This window comes from Xiphophorus maculatus, chromosome 11, assembly GCF_002775205.1.
Source record: "Xiphophorus maculatus strain JP 163 A chromosome 11, X_maculatus-5.0-male, whole genome shotgun sequence".
Taxonomy (NCBI): domain Eukaryota; kingdom Metazoa; phylum Chordata; class Actinopteri; order Cyprinodontiformes; family Poeciliidae; genus Xiphophorus; species Xiphophorus maculatus.
The window spans coordinates 7,632,818-7,654,334 of record NC_036453.1 but is presented as its reverse complement, the minus strand read 5'-3'; the positions used below and the strand labels follow the sequence as shown (position 1 = coordinate 7,654,334).

General features: G+C 38.0%; 2 protein-coding genes across 7 annotated transcripts in view; one reads left to right on the top strand and one right to left on the bottom strand.

Annotated features, from left to right (window-relative positions):
* The first annotated feature begins 454 nt into the window (after positions 1–454).
* Positions 455–6,347, top strand: skp1 (S-phase kinase associated protein 1). Its single transcript, XM_005807193.3, has 6 exons — positions 455–570; positions 3,018–3,117; positions 3,216–3,289; positions 3,651–3,794; positions 5,446–5,586; positions 5,679–6,347. Exons 2-6 carry the CDS (start codon positions 3,021–3,023, stop codon positions 5,712–5,714), a joined length of 492 nt encoding a protein of 163 aa, XP_005807250.1. The 5' UTR covers positions 455–570; positions 3,018–3,020; the 3' UTR covers positions 5,715–6,347.
* Positions 6,348–6,940: 593 nt separating this feature from the next.
* The window catches only part of tcf7 (transcription factor 7), a 78,299-nt gene continuing 63,722 nt past the window's right edge, over positions 6,941–21,517 (bottom strand). For 3 of the 6 annotated variants that reach the window (XM_023342295.1, XM_023342297.1, XM_023342299.1), the window contains 7 exons: positions 21,184–21,303; positions 19,819–19,981; positions 18,909–19,016; positions 17,534–17,581; positions 13,388–13,436; positions 12,715–12,787; positions 6,941–9,481 (listed from right to left, as the gene is read on the bottom strand). In XM_023342295.1, the coding sequence (XP_023198063.1) occupies positions 9,121–9,481; positions 12,715–12,787; positions 13,388–13,436; positions 17,534–17,581; positions 18,909–19,016; positions 19,819–19,981; positions 21,184–21,303 (922 nt within the window). In that variant the 3' untranslated portion in view covers positions 6,941–9,120. Of the gene's footprint in view, positions 9,506–12,714; positions 12,788–13,387; positions 13,437–17,533; positions 17,582–18,908; positions 19,017–19,818; positions 19,982–21,183; positions 21,304–21,517 lie in introns of all 6 variants that reach the window. The other 3 variants (XM_023342296.1, XM_023342298.1, XM_023342300.1) reach the window with 2 other exon arrangements.

The window sequence follows — 21,517 nt, the reverse complement described above, 5'->3', positions numbered from 1 at the left end:
AAAACATGTTTGTTTTTCATTCAGTGGGTCAAAAATCCAGAAATTTGACTCAAGTAAGAGCAGAAATACTTCACAATAAAATTACTCAAGTAAAAAGTACAGCGATGTAAAAAATACTCTTAAAAGTACTTTTTTTTTTCAAAAAAGCTACTCAAGTAGGCCTAAATGTAACTGAGTAAATGTAACTAGTTACTACCTAACTCTCGTTACACACACGGGAATGATAAAGGTAACATGTTAAGTGGGGCCCCAAAATTAAAACCTGCTTTGGGCTGCAAAAAAACTTGTGCCGGCCCTGCATATAAACCTTTTAAAATCATATATAGTATTCCGAAAAATGCAAACGATAATAAAAGTAAATAGGTAAGTGGTCGGAACGTTGTGGACCTGTTACCTCCGAGCCGGAGACGTGATAAGCAGGCCGCCCCCTCCCTCCGTCCAGCCGCCAGCAGGTCGCTTCCAGCAGGTTCAGCCACAGACTCTCAGCCGCACACGGTAACCGCCACGCTGCTCAGGCCTTTCTGCACAGCGGAAGAAATTCACAGCCTGACTTCAGTTTAGTTGTTCACGGTACGTAGCTCTACGTTGTGTCATTTGTCGATAAATAGTGAATATAGCTGCTGTGTCTTTATTATTATTATTATTATTATTATTATTATTTTAATAAACCGCCTCGGTCTGGTGGGTAATAGGCCTCGCCGAGGCTAGCACCCTGGTTAGCAGACTTTTTGGACACAATCTGAATATTTATGTATCTTATTTGTAAAGTCACAGTATAATTCTTGTCCTTTTTATGGCGTTAGATGGAAACTATATCCGATATTTGTCCACAGTGTTCATTCGTAAACAGGCTAATTGTTCAGCATTTCCGTTGTTTCGCTTATGAACGTTAGCATGACAGGTCGGCTAACAGGTTAGCGTAATTGACAACAACACCCCGCAGTCAACCTAAAATGACATTTACTGTTGTACAGTTTTATTATTACTAGCTATAAATGACATGTACTCATGTATTGTTAGTAGAAATGGAAAACAGCACGTTGTCAACGAGCCTTTTTGGTAGTTTTAGCTAACGTTAGCTTGTTTGCTAACCAACGCGAAGCATTAAACGCTAGCTCAATGTTTGGAGTTAGATTTTATTATTATATCAGGTCAGAACATCAATAAGAAAAATAAATTTAAGTATGAAAAACGACAATTGGGTTTAAAATGTGAAACAAATGAGTAAATAATCAAGGCATTTTCAAATGATGCTAATATTTTGCATGTAGGTTACATGAACAGTTAGAGCAGCTTAACGTCAGTTTTTCTGGGTTAATTTACTGTAAAACTTTTGAAGTTTTATATATATTATATTCAAGATTTTTCATATTTTCGTTTTTATTTGTCAAGAAACTTTCAGCAGTGGAAATAAATATCACTTTGTGTACTTTTTTCAAGTTTGTTATTGTAAAAGATCATGTTTTTATAACTAAGAACAGCAGATAAAATGATGGTATTTTATAAAGATTTAATTCGAAAATACTTTATTAATCCCAAAAGGAAAGTAATTGTTGTTGTGACTCATTCAAGATTCTTGAGCGTTATTGTAGATGGTGATGGGCTGAATTGTGTTAAATCACTGGAGAAACATGATTGATCCTCTCAGTGCTGCCTGCTTTGTCCAGGTGGGTTTCTGGAGGAGACGTATGATGCTGTGGGTCAGAGGAGGCTGTTTGGCTGTCAGCCTGTTTCTGGAAAAAAAAAAAAAAGCATTCTCTTAGAATTATATTTGAAACCAAACATTTTCAAATACATGTTTCTCATGTGACATCACACTTCTGTGACCTTTGTAACTGACAGCCATGTTGGTAGGTAGTTGCTATGGAGTCGCTATGACAACTATAAACAAGCCACAAGGTTAGAACTAGCTCTTGCCTCGTTCTTATCTAACTTATAAACAATTCAAGTACATTACAACTACCTGAGTCCTCTACCCGCCTCTGTAATACTGAGATAGATATCTGTGACATTTACTGCTGAACTAGCAACATTAGCTTAGCTAGTGGAGCTTTTATCTGCTAGCTAAGACAGACTTCTGTCCTCCTCCATGTTGTAAACACTCTTCCTGTTCTCTAGTCAGCAGGAGATCGGTGGCAGCTTCTCCACATCATCTGACACCTTTCGATCCTGTCAGCAGCCATTTTGTGTATATTTTTCTCTTGCACATTAGTCAGAAGTGTCCATATATTTTCTTTTTGTTGGTCTGGAAGCCATGGTTCATCTATGCATTGCAGTGCGTTTGCTTGCTAATATGGCGGCCATCACTTGTGGTTCAGACTTGTGGGAACTATGTGTTGCTTTAATAATAATTTTTTCATGTCGGTGTGTTCACCTTGTTTTCAGCACTTTAATCCTGGACACTGTTTGTTTTGCTCAGGATTGAAAAGCAAGTGGACAGGTATAAAATCAGCAGATTGTTCTGGAAAACATGAAAAGGGAAATTCTGCTCTTCAGTAAATTCAAATCATACCTGAAGTATGATTTTTGTTTTTAGTCAAACCAAAAGTATGATGTAGATCTTGGGCTATGTTTCTTATTAGTAATAAATAATTAAATTGAATTATTAATGTGTATACTGCCATAGAAAATTCTCTTGTTTTTATTTGCTCCATCAGAATTTATGTTTTTGCAACTCAAATGTTTTTTATCTTTTGCTTTAAAGTGACTTTCTGGGAACTCAGACACTTCTTAGATCAGGGTTTAAAAATATACCTGGATTTGATTAAGATGAAAAACATTTCTGTATGTATCTGATGAAGCATAATCCATTTAAATTTGAAAATCTAAATGTTATAGATCTTTAAATATTGTTTACATGCCTAACTGAATGCATAAACCTGCTCCTTATTATACTAAACACTTACAATAGTTCAAACTAAATATTTAGTATAAAAATGTCCAGGAATAAAATAATAAATAAGTGTATTAGCCATTTAAAAGGAAACTCTGTAAATAAGTGAATTTTCTTGTTTCAGGAAATGCCCACGATTAAACTCCAGAGCTCTGATGGGGAAATCTTTGAGGTGGACGTTGAGATCGCCAAACAGTCCGTCACCATCAAGACCATGTTAGAAGGTGAATCATCTGATTATCTGTTTCTGACATGATTTTTGCTTTTTAATGAGTATAATCATGAATGTAATGGAGATGAATGCTGGTTTCTATGTTTCCAGATTTGGGAATGGATGATGAAGGAGACGATGACCCCGTCCCCCTCCCTAATGTGAATGCTGCCATTCTCAAGAAGGTCTCTCACTCTCTGACACACACACACCCCACACACACACACCTGTGTAATCTACCAGATATTACAACCTTTAAAACAGTTAAATAGTAAACATAAATCTGTGCAACAGGTTTTGACAGTAACGTTGTTTTCTCCATGATAAAACAGAATTGAACTGTGACGATAGGAGAGGATGAGACGCCAGAAGCTCTAAGTTTAGAAAAGCTTTCTGCAGTTACAGCTGATTTCACTGACTGGGAGAATCAGTTCATAAAATGGTTGCACACATTTCTTTTTACACTTGGAGATGTTGGACCAGCTGATTTAAAGCTGACCGCACCGTCAGGTTGCATGTAAATGAGCATGCTGTGTTTTCCTGCAGGTGATTCAGTGGTGCACCCATCACAAAGACGACCCTCCTCCCCCTGAGGACGACGAGAACAAGGAGAAGAGGACGGACGACATTCCTGTTTGGGACCAGGAGTTCCTCAAAGTGGACCAAGGCACCTTGTTTGAACTCATCCTGGTAAAGTAACTTTTTACAGTGTAACACTTTAAAACGAACGCCATCTAAACAGAAATCCCTGACCTCTCTGGTACGTCCAGCGTTTGTTCACTATGTACGCAGCAGCTACTAGCAAACCTGAGATTATTTCTCTCTTCTAAAAATAAACTGGTGCCAGTTTATTCAGGAATTTCCTTCCACATGTCTTGTTTTGATCCCTTTTGGTCATAAATGATCAAACATTTTTGCTGCTCTGCCTTCAGTAAGGCTGACATTATGAGCTGAAAAACTTAAAACGATACTATTGACTGAATTATCAATATCGGTGGATATTGATAATTATTGATTAGTTTTTTTCTCTTAAATATCTGAAGCAGCCAAATCGGTGGTGTGACGTTTCCTGCTTTATCCAAGCCAAATAGTTGAGTTGAAATAATCTTATTTTAAGTTTAAGTGAGGACAGATGGTTGATGAGTTGATGTGGGCAGCAGGACGGGTAAACAGGCCCATCATGTGAGAGGAAACCCGAGAGCGGACCTGGTACCGGTCCCTCACTGAGGCTCCCAAAGAGAAACATGAGCTGATGAACCTTCACCCTCCACCTGCGTTCATAACCACAAACCCTAAGGAGGCTTCATCACTTTAAAGGATATTTAATGAGGAATAAATACACTTAAATAATTATTTTGATGTAAAATTGGCTGTATGACAACCTGGAATAAAATCTGTTTTTACCCCAAATTTAGAACTAATATAACACAATGGTGTTTAATTAAAAAGCATCAAAAAGCATTAATTTCTACTGCTAAAAAATAAAACAAAAATGTTAAGACCCAACAATGGTATTAAAACTGTAATTTTAATACATAAGCTTATAGATATTTTTGCAGTGTAATCTTGAATAAACAGTTAGTCATATAAAATTTAAGTCGGTGTTTGTTTAAAAATATTTTTAACGTGATAAACATTGTGGAATATAAAACCCGCTGAATATATTGACGTTATTGAGCAGAATATTATGACTACTTGAGGTTCTGGAGAAGCTAACCCCGAAGCTAATACTAGCTGGCTAGTTAGCTTAGCTCGGTTGGCAACATTAAACTGTGCTTAACAGACACAATGCTGTAGATTTTTATCATGGCAGCTTTAGCTTGAAAAGAATATTACCTTATTAACAGTAAAAGGAGGCGAGCTTTAGTTTCCATGGACGGTTAAGAGGAACAACTGAGCCGGACTGGACTCAGTAAGTGCGGGTCTGATCCAGCCTAAGCCCCGCCCACCTTCCAGAACCTTCTCCCATAAGTGACGCAACCCAAGCTGGGAAAGATGGCGGCATGAAATAAGTTTATTGATTTTATTTTACATTTTTATTTTATTTTTTAAATTACTGATTAATATATTTTTTATGTGTTTAAAACATATTAAACATGTCAGTGCAAATGATAAACTTTTAAAAAGACAACCTCTTTAAGCTTTTAATTTTTAAATTGCCTGATTTTATAGTACATTTGTGTTTAAAACTTTAATCCTAGCAGAAATGCACTGAGCCTGAAATGAATGTTGGACTCAGATTTTCCTCTGTTGCTGTTTTGGTGTAGAACCAGTTCATCCCCTCACCGCCTCGCCTCGCCTCGCCTCATGCTGCTGCTCTTTATTTTTCTCGTCTGTTTAGGCCGCTAACTATTTGGACATCAAAGGCCTCTTAGATGTCACCTGCAAGACAGTGGCCAACATGATCAAAGGCAAAACCCCAGAAGAGATCAGGAAGACTTTCAACATCAAAAATGATTTCACAGAGGAGGAGGAGGCCCAGGTACTTACTGTTCTTTATTAAAACATAAAATCAGATCATTTTATTCGCTCGAGGCAAAACGAGAGTTCACCTGCCGGTTGTTTTGTGCGCAGGTACGCAAAGAGAACCAGTGGTGTGAAGAAAAATAAAGCGGAGAATCCTGCCAACACTACCACACTGAAAGGATTGTCCCTGCTTACTGGTTGCACTGGCGTTGTTCATACTTGTTAATATTTTACTTTTAGGATATTGACAACCACTTTGCTCTCTAGTTCCCTTCATTTCTGTTTCCCAATAATAGCATGACCATTTTAACTTGCCTGTGTGGTGTCATTAATTTAAAGAAAAAATGCTTATTACTGTTTTCACACACTCATATTTGTGGATCTACATAAAATATAGTCCTGTTCTCATGGCTTTGTCTCCTTGAAGAAGAAAACGACATCCCTCCTTCCAGATTATCCTTATTTTTAGTTGCTCTAGTTGTCTTTTTTTTTTTACTGGAGATTATTCTTTTAGGTTCATTGTATTAAATAAAGTTACATTTTTGACAATGGAAAAACCAAGGGTGAAAGTGATTTTTGCTCCGCTGTTTAAACCTGAAGGCGACTTGTTAGGAGAAATGAAGTTGGAAGTTGCTAAATGTTTTTGCGTTTTCACCTTCATCACAGCGTTGACTCATAAATTTGTGTATTAAATGGGACACTTTCAGCTTAGCTGTGATGCTGGTTTTTTTAGCTGGATAAACGCACTGAAGGAGTTAATAAAACCTTTCAAATTAATGTGGCGTCGTCTTTCTGTTTGGAGTCACCAGTTTCAGTTGAGAAGTTTCTCTAAATGTCCTTCAATCATGCAGCTGCTTACTGAGTTCATAAGTGAAGCTTTTATATATTTACCTTTATTTTTCAGCTGTAACACAGTGATTACTATATAGAAATTTCACTTTTTCAATTGAATTACTAAAATAAAACAATGGTAGTTTAAGATGTAAATGTGCAACAGGAATATCAGATATTGTGATAATCGGCTACTTTGGGCTGATTAATAGTTTTGTTCTAAACACAAGAGTACAATTGGATAAGAATTTATTCATTATACTGTTTCAGTGGTCGTACAGTAGTTCATATTTAAAGTTAAGCTCAGACTGTTAGTTTTGTTTCTATTAAATAACTTGTAGTTTTCAGTAGTGATTTACTCTAAAGCCAGGCTGCGTACAAAGCCTTACTTACCTTTTTAGGAATCCATCCATCCAGTGTCGAAGCTCACTTCTTTTGGTGTTTAAAAATGAGAAATTTTAGTTTGCGAAAAAAATAAATGCAATATTTCTTGATTTACAACTATCCCCATAGAAAAAAATAAGCCTGCAGCTTAAACATAAAAAAAAAAACCACTTTTAATAACATCAAACAAAAACCATACATCAGAGGGGTTCAAAGCATGAAAGTACAAAAACATCTTCCAGTTGTTTCTGCCTGCAGTCTGAACCTTTTAACAACCACTTTTCTTTTACCACAACAGCGCCACCTGCTGGAGAAGAGTGGTACAAAAGCTCAGCCTACACTTACTGCAGTCAGAAGCTGCGAGAAAACAGTGAAATGAAAACCTTCTGTCTTGAAATGTAACATTACAGTTGGAACATGCAGACTGACAACAAAATATAGTTTGAAGGCTTCTGCAGTAATACTGGACCACAAAAAAGGGTAACATTTTGCACAAAAAGACAAAAAACATATTGCTTTTAGAAAAAAGTGGAAACTAATATTTTTTTCAAAAAGAATTTACCCTTTTGTTCCATAAAAACATACAAAAGTTATTTACTATAATATAAAACTTTACAAGACAATGCAATATAATAGTACCCATCGGTCACAGATTAGTTTGCGGAGCTGCAGAGAAAGAAAAAACAAATCTTAAAGAAACATATGACCTTAAAAATGACACGAGATTCATACACAAAAAAAAGTAAAAAACAAAATGTAAAAATGTAACGTGAAGCTGGAGAATAGAAGCCTAAAAGTGCTAAAAGAAGTGGCTTGGGAGTTTACCTCCTCTGGAAATACAAACATAAAAGATAGGAATACTTTTCCCAGGAATCAGAGGTCCTGCTGGTCAGACGGGTCCAGAAGAGATAATGACATGAAAAACAGGAATAATTCATCTTAAGCACCAACTCTAAGGAGGAACCGTCCTGAAACAAAAACCGACCAGAACTCAAACGCTTTGAGCCAAAACAAGAAGATTATGAAAAAGTCTTTTCCACCTTTTGCCACATTATAAATCAATATATTTTAACAGGAGTGTATGTGACGGATCAATAAAAACTACAAACTAATAGTTCAGATGTGCTGTTTCCATTTTACACACATTTGCTCTGATTCTCTTGAATGTTGAAAAAATGAAGTTCAGTCCTGGAAGAAAACTTGAGTCTGAAAAATAATTTAACATATCATAATAATTTATCATATAATCAATAATCATTTGCACCTGTCAGCAGGCCGGTCACAATAATCAATAAATCACATTAAAATGAACTCAATAATCTCCATTTGCATAATTTATCATTTTCCTACCAAAACTGGATGTTAAGTTTTCAGTCTGATGCTTTTGTTTACAGTGACTTCATGATTAATTTGATTTGTTTCTCTTGTTTGGTTTATTTATTTTAGATATTTAAAATGTCTTCCAGTTCCAGTTCATTAGAATTGAAAGTTTATTGATCTTTGACAATCTGTTCTTGCATTATTATTACTATTATTATTATCATGTGATTACTGTTGTTTAGGTTGTTAATGGTCTCAAAACAAGAATATCATCATTTATTGCAATAACTTCTGGGACAATTTATCGTTCCACAAGTCTGACCTGGAAGTGATCGCCGCCATCTTGGTAGGCAAGCGCCTGGCTTCGAAGTCAACAAAATGAAAGTTTATAGACACTCCTGACCGACATGCAAGAAAAAAATGTGAACAAAATGTAGCTGATGGGATGGAAACACGTCAGACGATGTGGAGAAGCTGCTTCCGATCCGCTGTGACAGAGTTCACTAATTAGTGAACAGGAAGTGTTTCAGCATGGAGGAGCTTCAGACAGTCGATGTTTAAACGGATTTATAAAGGACGTAAGAACTCTTCAGGTGAAGAACAAGGTTCTGGTGACTGGCAGAGTGAGTACATGTACGTAGGCTACATGTTCGTCTTAGTCGATAAAAGCTACGTTAGCTAAGCTAATGTAGCTTAGCTGACGCCTTGTTGCAACAAGGCGAGAGCTAATTCTAAGCTTGTGGCTTGTTTGTTGTTGTCATAGCAACTGCCTACCAAGATGGCTGTCAGCTATGAAGTTCCAGGAAGTGACGTCACATGAGAGCTGTGGATTTATTAGTAATTGTGACAGGCCTGAACAGCTTTAGCCGTGTTGTTCTCATGTCGCTACGGTGGAAATGGAAACTTTTGGAAAATCACGACTGGAGGATGAAAGGTGAAGGCAGGCGACCAGGAGGATCTTCCTTCCTTTGGGGGAGCCGAGGAGGAGAGTAGCGAGGCGGGAGGGCCGCAGCGATCAGTGAGTCTCTGTTAGCACTTTGAGAGAAAGTCCCGCCACCTTGGCGGCGGACAGCGCCGAGGAGCACAGCGTCTGCTTGGCCGACAGTTCCAGGGTCGCGGTCGGGACGAGGTGGCAGAGGTCGGCCCGCTTGCCGGCAGACTGCTCCGACGGGAAGCGAGGGTGCGAGCGCGTGTGTGAGGAGCGGCGCGTGGAGGGGGAGGGCGGCGGGGAGCCGCGCGGGGACGGGGGCGCCTGCCGGTAGAGGCGGAGGCGTGCGGGACACGGGGACGGGGGCGAGTCTATAGCACTTAGATCTGAAGAAGATGGGCTGGGGCAGCCTCCTCCTTGAAGGTAGCGAATGCACTTCTTTTTCCTCCTAGGAACAGTCAGAGAGAGTTATCTGTGAATAAAGTGTGGAGACGTCAGCAGCGTTCAGTGGAGGCGCAGAATCACAGTGATCAATAAACACAAGACGGCATGGAGACAAAATGAATTTCTGCTTCAAAACTGACATGAGACATTTATCAGAGAGCAAAACAGGCAATAAATCAATGAATCACACGATAAATAATTTACAATAATGTGTAATAAATGATCACAAACTGCTGGTGTTCATCCTAATAATTACATTCTAATGAAGTAAATCCTGTAAATTAAAACTTTTGGTCTTTAGTTTCCTGTTCAGAGTCTTTGGTCTTAACATTTGCATTCAAGAAAAAAATGATTTTATTAAATAATATGGTTTTATTACATTATAATGCACAATTTTATTACTTTATAACATATTGTGGTGATATTACTTAATGCGGCATCAAATAAATCAATAAGTCACATGATAAACGTAAAAAAGCTCAATAATTTTCATTTTCATGATTTATCGTCTTTCAGGATGATAAAGTTTTCACTCTGGCGATTTGGTCTTTTAAGGATAATTTTGACTTCATAATTCATTTCATTTGTTGCTTCTGCTGTTTTGTTTATTTTTGGATTTTAAAATGTTTTTCAGTTTCAGTTAAATGTTCAATAGAAAAACACAAAATATTACCAAATATTTTGGTTGAATTTCTTGTGTAAATTTCTTAGAACATTTGAAATAAGATTAAAAACTAACTTTAAAACCTTTGAGTGAAATATATGAGCTTGTTTTAAATCAATAATTCCTTCAAATTATTGGATGAAAAAGTTGGCAGATTGTTTAGCTGATCTGCAAATGGATCTAAATCATCAATATTAAGGAATTATTGATTTAAAACAAGCTCATATGTTTCACTGAAATGTTTGTTTTAAGTTAGTTTTTCTTATTTCAAGTTCACTAAAATATTTTAACTAGAAACTAAGACAAAATACTTGGTAAGATTTAGTGTTTTTTGCAGTGTACAATAATTTACTGAGCTGTTCGACGATGATTTCAATAAAAGGTTAATGTTTTAGTTTTCAGTTGAGGAAATCGTCTGTCTGATGAGCCGGCGCAGCGTCTCTTTGAACGAAGCGATATCGTCTGAAGGTTTGGACGCGGCTGTTGTAAGACGATCAGATCGTGTTTTCCTGCTGCGCTCTGTGACATGTTACGTTTAAAGCAGACCTCCATACCATCAAAGCAGCTAACAGGATCCCAAGATCATCACCAGAACATGAAATGAGTCACCAGGTTCAACCGCAAGCTGAGGCGCTGCGCCATATTTAGACTCAGAGGAGGAACTCTGCAGTAGAAAGTGATTCTAAATGTCAGAGTTCACCATCAAAAGATGCTCGTCACCACATCGCAGGGATGGAGAAAGTAGAAAGCAGACGGGCATGAGAAGATGCAGTGCTGCAGGGAGTGTGTGTGTGTGTGTGTGAAGCTGTGGTGATAAGGCTTAAAACCACATTCAGCCCCCTTTGTTCTCTCAATCAGAAACACACACTCAGGTTTCCATGACGCAACAGCGGGGAAGACGGCGGAGCGAGCGTTTCATGTTAGATTCCCGGCTCCTGCAGACTAGCCGTGGACCGCGGTCGACCCCCTGCAGCTCCGCCGTCGTTACAGACCCTGACGCACAGAGAAACGGGCAAGTTGGTGGGAGCTGCTGCCCTCTAGTGGCTCAACCTCCAGAAAACTAAAGGAGGTGAAATATCCATGGAAACATCCGCAACAAAAATCATAAAACTAGCATTTATTACAAGCAGAGGAGGCAGAATATCCAAAACTGAACTCAAGTAGGACATTTTTACTAAAGCAAAAGTAAAAAGTATTTGGTAAAAAGTCGACTCAAGCCGCTGATCAAATGATCAATCATTTAAAATTTAAAGATGACATCATCAGACGGACCAAAATCTAAAGTTAAGTGGAAATTTTGGTAGTTTAAAGATCAAAATGACAATAGTTCATATAAGTAACAAAAAATAAAATCAGGCAAAAGAAAATGCTTCCAGGTTGAAAGACAGATGATCTAATTATCGGTGATTATCAGCTCCGGTTTCTGGCAAAATAATTTTATGAACTAATAGTAAGGAAACGTTTTTTTTACCTGCAGCACACAATCTCACTTTTATGCATTAAATGCACAAACAATAAATGTCCAGACAAAAACTGGCTAATGAAAACCAGCAGAAACGTTTTTATGTTTATGCAGTTTTGAAAAAGCAGTTTCTGTAGTTTTGTAGATAAAGCAACAGAAATGAAAGAAGTTAAATTCAAAATGAAAATCTTTTAGATTGTGTTTTATTTCCTCAGTGATTTAAAGCTGAATTCTTCTAGTCTCAGGTCAGACTCGGTGTGTTTGGGTTTGGATCAGCAGGTTAGTGACAGACGACATGCAGAGCTCAGAAAGTGAGCGATCCCCGAGAGACAGAGCTGATCATGAAGAAAGTTTCTTCTGTTGTTTTTGGGCCTGGGAGAAATATTCACACCCAGCCGGTCCCGAGTTTGACTGACAGACCGGCCCAGCGGCTCCGGTCCAAACGTTTACAGGTAACAATATTCAGCAGCTCTTGCTATATCTAAAAACATTTCAGACAAAAAAAAACTGCAATCGGTGCATCGATAACCTTCCCTGACACGGGAAAACCGTTGGGAACAGTTTTTATCCCAAACAGAGAAATGAAAGTTTAAAACTTTTTTTTTTAAATATCCTTTTTCCACTTCATAAATTTTATCACAGAAAAATCCATAACAAACACGTTAAATGTTGCAGCTGTAATGTGATAAAAATCAAAACCGATTACTGCTGATACAGATATTGGCCAATACTGATATTTTTTGGTCTGAAATTTTGCTAAATGTAGCAAGAAAGTCTCTGAGTTGGTAACAAGAGCCGGTCTGTCAGTCTAACCGCTCACTGCGGAGCAGAAGAGGTCCGACGATGACTTTAGACCTTTGCTGAGGTAGAAAATATCGGCTTCACATGGAAGTATCGGCCGATCACCGAACTCTCAAAATTAAGGAAATCAGTTCCTATGAAAAACAGGAGAAACGATACGGATGGGTAAATCTGGAGGTGAAACTGTAGCGGCTGATCAGAGTGAGGTGATGACTGCCTCCATGGCCGCTCTGTCTCCTCAGAAAGGCTGAATCAGACTGAAGTGATGGTGAGGAGTGGAGGTGGAGGTGGAGGAATGTCGGTTACACACCTGCAGGGACCGCACCAGTCCGTTTGTTGGTTGAGGCCGAAGCGAGCCCGGCATTTCTTAGGAGAGCCCGGGTCTGAGCGCACAATGCACAGCATGCAGGAGAACAGGAGGAAAAGCAAAAAATAGATGTAATAAACAGAAAGGAGCGAAGGAAGAGGGGGAAATTAGAGGGTCACAGGAAAAACAAAAAACAACGAGAGGAGAGATACAGAAGAGAAAAGAGCCAAAACTGTTAGTAGCACAACGCGACAGTGACAAACAGCACAGATGCAGTTAATGTCGCTCAGATTAAACTCTGAGGAAAGCAGCCGTGCAAAAAAAAAAAAAAACAAGACAGAAAAACCTTCATGTTCTGCAGAGCAGCAAACAGAAACCTTCATGTTCTGCAGAGCAGCAAACAGAAAAACCTTCATGTTCTGCAGAGCAGCAAACAGAAAAACCTTCATGTTCTGCAGAGCAGCAAACAGAAATGCTTTTTCATCCAGAGCCTGGATTCATGGGAAACGTCCAAACTCCTGGTTTTACACTTTTCTAATTCAGGTTGCATGGAAAGCAGAGTGGGTTGGTGGTTTGACGTTAGAGACACTTCCTGCCTCAAACAGTGAGCTGCAGCACCAACGCAGCACAAAGTTTCTGCTCATTCTGCCAGCAGCGTTTATGCAGAGATGTTTACCTGTGTTGGAGTCCTGCTGCTTCTCCCGTTTTCTCCTTTTCTTCTTGCCCTGTGGGAAAAACACAAACAAAAGATTTATCAAGTTAATTTAGTTTATTTTTAGACACACAGCAATAACAACATGCACTGCAAAAACACAAAGGGTTACTGAGTAACGTTGGTTTAGTTTCTAGAACAAACATCTTAGTTCACTTGAAATAAGACAAAACTAACTAACAAATAACTTTTCAGCAAAATATGAGTTTGTTTTATGTCAATAATTCCCTAATGTTGATGAAAAAGTTCAGCTGGCAGATTATTTAATTTATAACAAGACACTTTTTATGTCTATAAAGTGAAGTGAAATAATCTAACAAGCTCTTATATCTGCTGAAAAGTTATTCATAAGTTAGTTTTGTCTCATTTTCAAGTGTCCGAAGATATTTGAATTAGAAACAGAACTACTTGGTAAAATGTTGTGTTTTTGCAGTGTACAGTCTGATTCCACTGTGCATGATCAAATATTTTCAGTATATATAACCTTGCAAAGGTATTAATATCCAATGAACCATTTAAATAAATGCTCCCTTCAATGTTAATGAAACAGTTTGAAATCTTTGTTTTTGCTGTTGAGATTTTATAGATATAATTTCTTTTTAAATGCAGGTCATGATAATCTGAAATAACTCAATTTAAACGATAAAAATGTTGATTGTTTTTATCTGGGAAATCATAATTTTGAAGTAATGAAAGTATAAAGGTCATCGAAAGTTTACAGAGTCCCACAGTGGTCACAAACAAAACGCATGAAACATTTATTACCTAAAATGAAAAAAATCAGCCGAGTCAAACATCAGACTGGATGTTTGACTCACTTTCAGCTTAAGTGCAAAAACACAAAATATTACCAAATAACTTTGGTCTAATTTCTAGTGCAGATTTCTTCCTGCACTAACTAGCCACCAAACAAGCATTCAGTAAGAAACATCCGTTTATTTTAATCCATAATTCCTTCATGTTGGTGAAAAACTTCCATTGGCAGATTGTTTCACAAAGAGAACTGCGCTGTTACCTAGCAACCCCAGCCTAGCCCCACCCGTTACCTAGCAACCCAGTCTAGCCCTGCCCGTTACCTAGCAACCCAGTTCTAGTTCCATTGGCAGATTATTTCACTTATAAAAAGGGAAAATGTTGTTATTAGTTCAATAATTTGCCATTGAAACTAGAACTTTTTCATCAATAATGAGGAATTATTGATTTAAACTCGTATGTCTTGCTAAAAAGTTCCTTGTAAGTTAGTTTTGTCTTTTTTCAAGTGTACAAAGATATCTGCACTAGAAATCAGACCAAAAATATTTGGTAAGATTTTGTGTTTTTGCAGAGAATTGAAATAAAGTGGGACAGGAAACTTAACAGATTTAAAACATGATGAGGACAACCACAGAAATCCCCCAAAATTTAGATTCTGTCCAACCACAAACTTCAATGTTTTTTTTGTGGGATTTAATGTGAAAGACCAACACAAAGCAAAAGAAAAGTAATTTCATAATAATCATAATTTGTTGTGAGCAAAAAACCTTAAAAAAAAGTTTTCTTTTAGCTATATATTTCATTATGGCTCTGGCTAAATGAAATAGTTGAAACTATTAGACTCCTGCACATCATGATGCTGCCGCCACCACTTTCCCTGACGGTGTGATGACTGCAGAGTTCAGACCGTCACCATGAACAGATGGACTATATCCACTGATAAGGTGTAAAATAAATTCATGGTTTTTCTTTCACTTCCATTCTGTGTTGGTCTGTTACGTAAAATCCAAATATAAAACACTAAAGTTGGTTTTCGGTAGGAGTATTAGTACGTTTGCAAGGCAGTTTATAGTGTATTAAAAAAAAGAAACTTTCTGAAGTGTTGCTCCATGTTGAAATGCAAACAAATAAACTCAAACATGAAAAGTTAAAAGCTACAACCAGCAACCAGAAACTAAAGCAAGAAAGAGAAACAAAAGCTTCTACTGCTTCAGTCACTAGAACCGAGATTCATGCACAACCTTCAGTTTCCACCAGTGTTAAAAAGAGCAGACGTCTCCTATAAAATCCTTTTTTCATTTCAGATCACTCAGAAAACACAAACTTGACATTTCTTTCGCTGTTTCTCGAGTGTTAGTGTGTGTTGAGGTAAACATGAGAGCTCTTCTGCTGCTGATGAACCGAGGCTGAGATGAAGGATGTGGGGAGAGGAATCTACCGCCTACGCTGCGCCGCGCCGCGCCGCCTCGCTCTGCGCCGTCTGTGTGGTTTACAACAAGTCATCCTGCAAATGGAGCTCCTGCTGTGTGTGTGTGTGTGTAGAGGCGTGTGTGTGTGTGTGAATATGTGTGTGTGGAGGTTTCTAGCATGTTCTGCAGGAGAAACCCTCTACGTGTGTGGAGCTTCTCTTCCTGTTCTGCTCGCAGACGGGGGTTTCTCCAAACATATTGAGTTATGCTGCAGCAACAGACAGTAAACACACACACACACACACACACACACACACACACACACACACACACACACACACACACACACACACACACACACACACACACACACACACACACACACACACACACACACACAGAGGATTTTCACATTAAATGACTTGTTTGTTTTGGTGGGAAAAAGGATTTTCTTGTCAGCTGTGCCCCCTTCGTTTCATTCAGACAGACTTTCTCACAATGTTTTAACGGCGACACTTTAAGCTTGTTAGATAATGAGATGTCAGTCAAGCTGCTGCTGGCCACGCCCCCAACTCAACGTTTACACTCGCACGTAAAAATGGCTGCAAACAGATACGCTGCTATGCAACTGTACATCTTTGAAAAGAATTAGTGGAGCCTCCTGCACAACAAGTGGTTTCTAGTCAACAACAAAACTCTTGTCTTTTCCAGCAGCCATTGTACAGGGCATACAGCAGGAAAACCAGCTGACCAAATGTGCTGGAGCGCAGGTTAGGTTGCTAGGTATGGTGCGGAACTCTTCTGGGGTTGCTAGGTAACGGGCGGAACTCTTCTGGGGTTGCTAGGTAACAGCGTAGAGCCTGCTGATTTGTAACATTATTCGGGAGGCTTCTGAAACGGCTCGTTTTCTACACACCAAAAAAAACATGGACTTCTTGCTAACGGGTGTTTTTTGTATTTTTTTAAGTGCTTAGTTGTTTTGTAGAAGCGGTAGAAACCAAACTGGAAGAATATAAATGTGCAAAAAGTATTATTCTTTTTTTTTTGCCATTATAGATTCCCTTTACGCTGATCGTTCTCCAAACTCCTTCAGGCTGGATTTTCTTTGGATTGACAAACATTTCCTGATTTATTTTATGCTTTTTGGTGGAACTACTTAGGGTGGAGGGATTGTTTTAGATTATTACAATTTTATTTTATTATGAAATGCTTTTGATCTGCAGAAACAAAGCAATAAAAATAAATGTTACACGTAACAGAAAACCAAGCAGGATCATTTCTACACTGAGTCTTTGGGATCAGAAACTATTTTCCAGTTCAACTCAGTGAAGAAGAGAACATTTTCTTCCTTATTTCTTAACAATATGACTTTCAGATGCTGCTCATCTCCTATAAAGACATTTATTTTCAGGTGCAGAGAAATGATGCATTCAAGACTAAAAGTTAAGATTACATTAAAATATTGCAAGAAAGTCTGACTCTTTGGAATATGACGTGAAGAAATAGGCCAAAGTGCAGCAGAAATATGTCAAAATGTGTTTTTATCTCAAACAAAGCAAAACAGAAGGACGGATAATAAAGTAATTAATAACCAAATGAAGCTGTTGTAGTGTTTGAAATGATAAATAAACGGATGCAGCGAGGCCAGCCATGCAGCCCTGCTCTCTGTTAGTTGGAAAGAGACGGCTGATTTATACCTCTGTGTGATGGAGAGTTTTAGTAGATAAAGAGATTTGAAATGCATCCACATCTTACCGACCGGAGGGCCTGTCCTCGTTTACATGCTTCAAACGTGAGCCATCTCTCAGGAGGGTGCATGCAAACTTTGCACAGAAATACCCACAGCCCCCTCCCGCTTTCATGCAGCTTCTCAAACACTTTATTTTGATGTTTTTATTTTTTACCCCACACCACAGAGGTATAAATCCACCATTAGACGAGTCCCTACCCAATCAGCTTTACTCTTTTCCCCTGCGACCCCGCTAAGGCCCGCCTCCTGCAAGAGTTCAACAGCAAACTGAGAAGTCAGAGGCACACAGCAGCCCAGATTCAGCAAAACCCCAAAACATTGAACTTTCAAAGAAACCAGCATGCACCACACACCGGCCATCTTTACAACGTTTCACTGTGGGTTTACAGCCAGAGGCGTCAATAAAATTCAGAGAATCATATCAGACATTGAGCTGAACATGGAGCGCTTTCACCCTCTTTCTGTTTATGGAATGATTTGGGCTTCGTCAGTAAAAACTCATACTTTAATTTTACAAACATCTGGTGTGATCTACTTATTAAAGTGTAAAATAGCAAAAAGATTAAATTTAAATAAAGTTGATAGGCAACAGAAAATTAATTGAGAATCGAACTGAAAATAAAATTTGAAGAACAAACGTTTCGCTTATGGCTTTTTAAAAATTATTTCAGTTTGAAAAAAAAAAGAGTTTCTATAAAATTTGAGTGAAATTTAAAATTTTGCTCCAGTTTTTAAAAGATTCTGATTATTGAAGCATAAAAAATATGCAAACTTGAATAAGGAGACTCATTTGATGACAGTTTTATGCTTTGGTTGACATTTAAACCAAAACAAACTAAAATTAAGAACCACAGTTAAAAAAAAAAAGTTCTTAAAATGCCTAAAAATAGCAAAATATCCATTTTCTACATCTTTTGAATGAGACTGAAATCATCTGCAGCTCAGAATAAAAACCAAAACAATCAATCAGCTGAAGAAATATTAAAAACAGATGTGATGAAAAAACCCACAGATAAAATACATAATTTAAATATAAACAAATATAAAATCAAGTTAATATGTTTCAGAAATTCACGTTTTTAGGTTTGACTCCAACATTTTCCAATAGTTAGTTTTGTTTTAATCCTGTTAATCCAGATTAGGAAAACAGTCAACTGTAAGAACCTTTTACCTGCCGAACATTCATCACATTTCAGACCAGAGTCGTCAAATAAGTGTCGTAACAGCTTGCCGTACAAGACAACTACCACTAAATTAAACTGATAAATATAAACTAATACGTATTAGTGAATTAAAAGTACAGTAAAAATAAAAGTATTCACAGTGATTTCTGATTTTAATTGTTGTTTACTCCCCTGTTGCTGTAACCACGGCAACGCGTTGATGTCTATTTCTCCGACCGCAAACCCAGACACAAAATTCATAATTTCTGCACAACAGAAAGGAGGGGCTGCAACACTTTCCTGTTTATGTTTTTCTTAATCAGCTCCTTGGTTTGAATACGTTCACTCTGAGCCAGAGAGTTAGATGGAAACAGGTTGGGGAGGGGCAGGAACAGAGCAAAATAACTTACGTAGTTGTCTCTAGCAGACCAGGTCGGGTAGAGCTGCATGTGGAGCTGTCTCTCTTTCCGGGCCAACTCGTAGTACTTGGCCTGCTCCTCCCGGGTCAGAGCGTGCCACTGGGAACAAATAGGTCAGAATTATTTATTGATCCAAAACAGAACGACAACTGATCCGTTTAAAAAATGAACAACTTTCAACCCGTTTCTCCAAAAAAGAAAAACATTTGCAATGACTGTTAGAATATTAATGAAAAAAAAACAAAAACAAATGCATGTTCATAAGTAACAATATACTTGTTGTATAGCAGTGGGGCCGCCAGGGGGCGCTGTGGGGCCTCAGAAAGTTGGAGAGAAGACGAGAAAAAACATGCAAAGATAACAAAAATTTAATTCCATAATTTTTTTATCTTAACTTTTTAATAATTTCTTGTCGATTATTTTTAAAATAAAATATGAGTTAATAATTCATTTCTCATTTTCTGATTGGCTTCTTTGCTCCTCAAGCTAGCATAGCTAGCAACAAACGGAAAAGTTTCTGACAAGAAAATGACCAAAAGCACCGACTCCGAAAATAAAATAACATTTTATTCATATTAATATAAAATATCACATATTTTCTTATTATTAAAAGAGAAGATTGTGTTGAAAATTTGTATTATTTGGTAATTGCCAAAATATATGATCTAATAATTACATTTTCAGGCAAAAAAACTCATGGCCAACGACAATCAGATGGTCCGATGCAGCATTTATGCCAAATGAATGTAATAATAATGAAATAGTTAATAAAAACATTCTAAAAGTTGATTTTATTTTCTACATATTTTGTAGCATTTCTGTGGGTCTGTAAAGGGGGTCAGAGGTTACAAATGTTCTAGCAGATATAACTAAATGATGAGTTCATGCTTGTGTCACTCACCCTTCGTCCCAGAATCTGATTGATAGCGGCGCTCTCCTTTAACGTGCACTCAGCGATGACCTTTGCCCTCATTTCCTTCATGTAGAGCATGAAGGCGTTCAGCGGCTTCTTGATGACCGGTTTCTTGGGCTCCTTCTCCCGCTTGACCTCCACCTGCGGCTTCCTAAAGGAGCGAGAACATCCGCAAAAATAAACATGAACAGCACTGAAAATGAAGATTTATATCAGAAACAGTCAAAACTTTAAAAAAAAAGAAACTTAATCACTAATGAGGGTCTGGTTTCTACATTGCTTCTGTCTGTTAGTTATTTCTTGTATACATGTTTTTATTGTTAGCTTTTCAAGGTGTACTGAGTTTTATAAACACGTAGCAGCGAAACGTCACACGAACAAGATCCTGCCCCCGGGTTCCTGCTGGAAGGCAAAAAGCTGCTTACTAACAATGGCTAGCATTGGTTTAGCTGTTATGTTGTCAACATGGCGCGCTAAATCTTAAATGTACGCCTGATATATAAAACAAATAGAGCTTTGCTACTAATTGTCAAAACTATGACAACTAAATATGTCAGGAGAAAGTTTAAATAAAAAACAGCAAGGGAGAGAGAAGTATGTCAGTTATGCTAGCTTGACTATGACAACTTTAACACGTAGATGTGCTGCATAATTCTGTGTGTTTCGGTTCATTAAAAAATGTAAAAAGGCGACCTAAACACAAACTCTCATCATCAGTACAGCAGGTGTTTAAATTAGCTAGTCTACGCCCACTGTGTTAGCTTAGCTAATAGCAGCAGTAGCTAATTTACCACAGCGATCACTTATTAATAATCGCAAAATAAACATCGAGCCTGAAAACATAGTTTTCAGTTCTGTTCTTTGCGTGGGAAATGTTTGAGTTTTTTGGTGTTGAATCCTGAAACATTAGTGGAGCTGTTGTTGTAAGAGAGGAAATACTATTTAAGGAATTGTTTTTGCAAAAGGATTCTTGGCTCCTCTTTGGGTCAAACTGACCTGACACCCTTCCTTTCCTTGCATATTGTCAGTCAGTTGCTATGGCAACGAGTCTTTGTGTAGCGTAGCCGACACATAGAGTAAGAAAAAAGAAGAATACAAGTGGTTTTGAATTATTCTTCAACGGTTTTTCAGCGATATTTTTTCCCTTAGCTGTGACGCTCTGCACTAAATTAATAATAGCTTCATCTCCAAGCTTCATTTTGGTACCGGTTCTGCAGCGGCTCCAGCGAGGAAAAGATGAGTCTATTATCAACTGCATATTTATGTTACATTGATTAATGTGCTAAACAAATAAATAACATTTAATTTGTATTAAATGAAACGGTTGTGATGAAGGAAGTCGGAATGACTTACATGTACATGCCTCTGTCATACTGATCATGCTCCTGCTTGCCTGAAGAGGGCACTATAGCCGGATGGGGGATCCCTGTTGGATGCACGCCCGACGGTCCGAGCATCAAAGAGTGAGGGAACCTGGACGGGTTGAAACAAAATGGAGGAACACAGTGAAAAGTGACTCAAACCTGAGAGGTTTTGGAGCGATGCATCAACTTTCAGGCAGAGACAACGGAGAGCGCTGAAGCAAAGAGGCACTTCTGGCCGAGCCTTGAAAGCAGAAAAAGCATCATCTAACGTCCAAGTTAGGTTTTCTATCATACAAAAACATTAATTTAAATTTGTTGTGTCT

Bases quoted from the DNA above. Each gene is read 5' to 3' on its own strand.
- skp1 (XM_005807193.3), top strand. From the start codon at position 3,021: ATGCCCACGATTAAACTCCAGAGCTCTGATGGGGAAATCTTTGAGGTG. The intron at 3,118-3,215 runs GTGAATCATCTG...CTATGTTTCCAG, and splicing joins CATCAAGACCATGTTAGAAG to ATTTGGGAATGGATGATGAA. The intron at 3,290-3,650 runs GTCTCTCACTCT...GTTTTCCTGCAG, and splicing joins ATGCTGCCATTCTCAAGAAG to GTGATTCAGTGGTGCACCCA.